We start from the raw sequence: 3,878 nt of genomic DNA on the forward strand, positions 1-3,878 counted from the left end.
ACTATGAATCATTTAAATTATCTACTAATATAAGTTATCCTCTCACATTATGATTCAACCACATAATGTAACTTAATATTAATTAAACGTTAAATAATTATTGAGCTAATATTTATTTTCATTTTGTTTTGCAAAAATCATTGAGAACATTTTATAGAATATATTAACAAGAGTTATGAAATATTATTAAATCAACTTATTCAAAATATTATAAGCACATTGACGAAATTACTACACTAAAGACACAAATAATCTTCAGCTAAGCTAAAATTTCGCACCTGCTCAAACTTCCCAATAAGCAAAACTTAAATATGTTTAAGACTAAAATACGGCTGTGATTATCTTACACACATTTACAGTGAAAGTGAATTATTCATGGAGATCTAACTTCATGTTTAAGACTAAACTAAAAATCTGTTTAAGATTAAAATACGGCTGTGATTCAAGAAATATTTGGTGTGATACATATGGAATTAACCATTTTCCTTTTCTTTTTGTGTGACGATCTTTGCAAGTCTAATAATGCTATACTTTCAAGTTTCAAGCAAGTGGCATGGTTTCATCATTATGACAAGCGTAACTGAAGTGAAGTGCAGCCAGTCTAATACAATTGTATCGTTGCGAATTGAATTTGGATGGCACACAAAGTGACTGCCTTTTAGGTTAGGGAATTTCTGATTAACGCGGGTCAATGACCAAACTTTTTGGTGCCATTGTGACTGGTTGGTGAATGCGTTCTGGATTTAGGACTGCTCCATGAAATGCCCAAAGAAATTACAGTCTAGAAAAGTTGATATGTTTCTTTAAAAGATGCAATAACAGTTAAGTTTTAATTTTTCACTTGGGAAAATGTTATTTATGTTAAGTCTAAAGGTCCATTTAGATGGTGGGTGAAATTAATTTCAATGAAATTAAAAATAGTGGTGATGGAATCATGTGTTATTTTAATAGTGAGATTCTGTATTGTAATAGTGAAATTGGATATCATAGCAATGGTGAGATATATAGTTGGACTCAATCACAAAGATGACAAATAAAATGAGTTACAATTATGGTGAGCTATATAATGTTTGTATGTAATACAATTTATAACATATTTGAAATTTTAATAAAAATTAAAATATTTAAATTACTAATATATGGGTACATTATTTTATATATTTATCTAAATATTTTGATTAGTTAATATATTGTTTTGTAAATTTATTTATTATATTAAATGAAATAAAAAATGAAAACCTTTATATTAACATTTAAAATAATATCCTTCAAAAAATTAAAATAATAAAGAACTAAAACTTTTAATTGTAAAAAGAATAAAATACATATTTTTATATAACAATAAGATATTATATATTAAATTAATAAAAGGGCTATTGGCATTAAAATTGTGGTTTTAAGCTAAAACTTTTAACCGTTGAATATTAGTTAAGCATGTGTTCATCATATTCGTTGAGCAATTTTTTTGTTAGGAACTTTTATTTTATTTATTTATTTTTCTTGTTGAATGTTTGTTTGTTTGTTTTTTTTTTAAATAATAAAACATTTCTATTTTGAATGTTCGTTGAGGTGCGCACCATAACCCGTTTCGTTAGAATTGCTGATAGCTATCAAAGTGCAAGTATGGTCGTATATTTTATTATTTGAGTGTGATCCTTTTCGAGTCACGATAATATCTTAGTAAAATTATTTTAATAATATTAACTATAAAATTTGATCAAACAAAAAATTCGGTTTCATTGCTTCAAACTATTTGGTGGTAGGTAAATATTTATATCCATCTCGATCGATAATATAATCATAAGAGTAATTCCACATAAGGCTGGTCATAGAGTTGTATTAACCAAATCAAGAGAAACCTTGCATTGAAAGCTGACATTAATTTCTATAATCAGAAATTCATTCATACAAGCTGCTAGATAATTTCATATGTTTTCGTAATACATATAATGTAATTTCCCTATAAAAAGCTAGTTTCTACGTGGAGCAAAGCATCTTATTTTTCAGGTTTATAAACAGCGTAAATTGTGAAGAAGGTCTGTGCGATGGTAAGTAAAAGGAGGATCAAGGCAGCCAATGCCGATATAAACGACCATGGTGTTTCAAAGTAAGTATGTTTGAAGCTCGCCCACTGAACATACCAACTATTCCTGTAATGCTGATGAACATCTCTAAAGAGCTTAGATAAGTAACAGTTGTTAATATCAAATGCAGTATCTTTACCTATATTGTTGATGAACCGTGCGACTTCGCCTTCCGTTCCGAAATAGTTTTCCACGATGTTGCGCTCGCATAGGTATTCGACATCCTTGTAGCTGTTCACCAGGCAGTCCAGCATCGTAGCGTAATCCGTGAAGTGCTTGATGCGGCTCTGATGGCATTGCTCGAACGCCACACAGTTGAGCAAAAAAGAGCTCATGAAATCGTCCATGGTTATTGGAGGCATTTCGATCACGCCGTGCCGGAATTTCATTACCAAGAAGCTATCGGATTTCCCGGGGAGGAACTTGATTCCTGCGCGGCGGAGCTTGGAAATTGGATGGATTAACCGTGTCGGGGCAGAAACCTTGGACGGTTCGTGATCTTGTTCAGAAGGAATGAAGCTTGCACGGACCAAATCGAGCAAATGCTGGCCTTTCAGATCGTGAAACTTTGCAATAACTTCGTCTGGCCTTAACATTGCATTGTTGAAGAATCCCAAAGCAAGCATGGATAGGGACCGGCCAGATTTCTCGTCAGGCATCTTTGTTAAATCGAATAGACATTGAAGAATAAAGAAGGGAATCTGATTTTCCAATCGAAGGAAATCCCTGTAAAAAAAGGGTAAGATCCATAACATGGAGATTATAGGATCGTCAGGCTCAATTGAGACTATGTTTCCAACCTTACGAAACAATTCAACAATGAAGCAACCATCAAGAACCATTATCTCCAAAAATTCATCGCTGCCAAGTTGAATAGTTTCTGAATAACAATCTCTTGCTTTCGCTTCCAGGGGCTGTAAAACCTTCAAAAGGTCATCCAATACTAAGCCTTTTTCTTTTATCCTTTTGAGCAAGAAGCCCAAATAGCGCCACTTGTGCTCCTCAATCATCCTAAGCCGAGGCTTCCCATGGTGATATGGCCCTATCGAGACAATACGAGGTTGATAGGCCTGGCCGTTGACCTCAACCAGGCTCTCTGGGACTCTGAAGATGCAGCATGAGGGCCTTCCGGCACTGATCGTCAGCAAACGCGGCGGCTCGGAGATTTTCCGGTGCATGGAAGCTAAGTGTTCCTCATTTCCTTCCATAATATGTATGATACGATTGCCTTCTCCTTCTGCTGCTGCACTTCTCATCCTTGTTATTTTAAAGTTGTATCCAATTTCTCTAGAGTTACGAGAAGAATCTGGTGATGATGATTCCATTACCAATCTCTGGTTGTGGGGAGGGATATAAGATAGGACGAGATCGGCTTACATGACCTTGCCTTTGGTTTTGGTTTAGGCTAAGGGCAATATTAAATGAATTATCTGGCTCTTTTATGTGTATAATACAAATAAAAAAATTAAATATTGAAATGACATTTGAATATTATTATTTATTAAAATGGTATTTTTGAAACAATATCAAAGTGGGAAGGGGGAGAGATGGGCTATACCATTTTATTTGATTTTTTTTAATTATTTTTAAAAGTGGGGAGAGAGGAATGCGCAACACTAGTATAACAAAAATTAACATACTATATTATATGAATTCGTATATGGCATCGAGACTTGGAGGGCTATAGAGTGGTACCCATAGGCGGCACTAGTCTGATGGAGGCTTGACAGCAGGCTACATCAGTCTACTGAGGTGACCGCATGGTCACGGGGTCGTAAGCCCAAATCAAGATTT

The 3,878-nt window shown here is 34.1% G+C and overlaps 1 protein-coding gene across 1 annotated transcript; it reads right to left on the reverse strand.

Annotated features, from left to right (window-relative positions):
* Nucleotides 1-1,834: 1,834 nt before the first annotated feature.
* LOC108459612 (UPF0481 protein At3g47200) lies at nt 1,835-3,554 on the reverse strand. The gene has a single exon (XM_017759014.2). The coding sequence runs from the start codon at nt 3,407-3,409 to the stop codon at nt 1,997-1,999; it is 1,413 nt and encodes a 470-aa protein (XP_017614503.1). The 5' UTR covers nt 3,410-3,554; the 3' UTR covers nt 1,835-1,996.
* Nucleotides 3,555-3,878: the final 324 nt, after the last annotated feature.

This window comes from Gossypium arboreum, chromosome 4 (assembly GCF_025698485.1).
Source record: "Gossypium arboreum isolate Shixiya-1 chromosome 4, ASM2569848v2, whole genome shotgun sequence".
NCBI lineage: Eukaryota > Viridiplantae > Streptophyta > Magnoliopsida > Malvales > Malvaceae > Gossypium > Gossypium arboreum.

Bases quoted from the DNA above. Each gene is read 5' to 3' on its own strand.
- LOC108459612 (XM_017759014.2), bottom strand. From the start codon at position 3,409: ATGGAATCATCATCACCAGATTCTTCTCGTAACTCTAGAGAAATTGGA.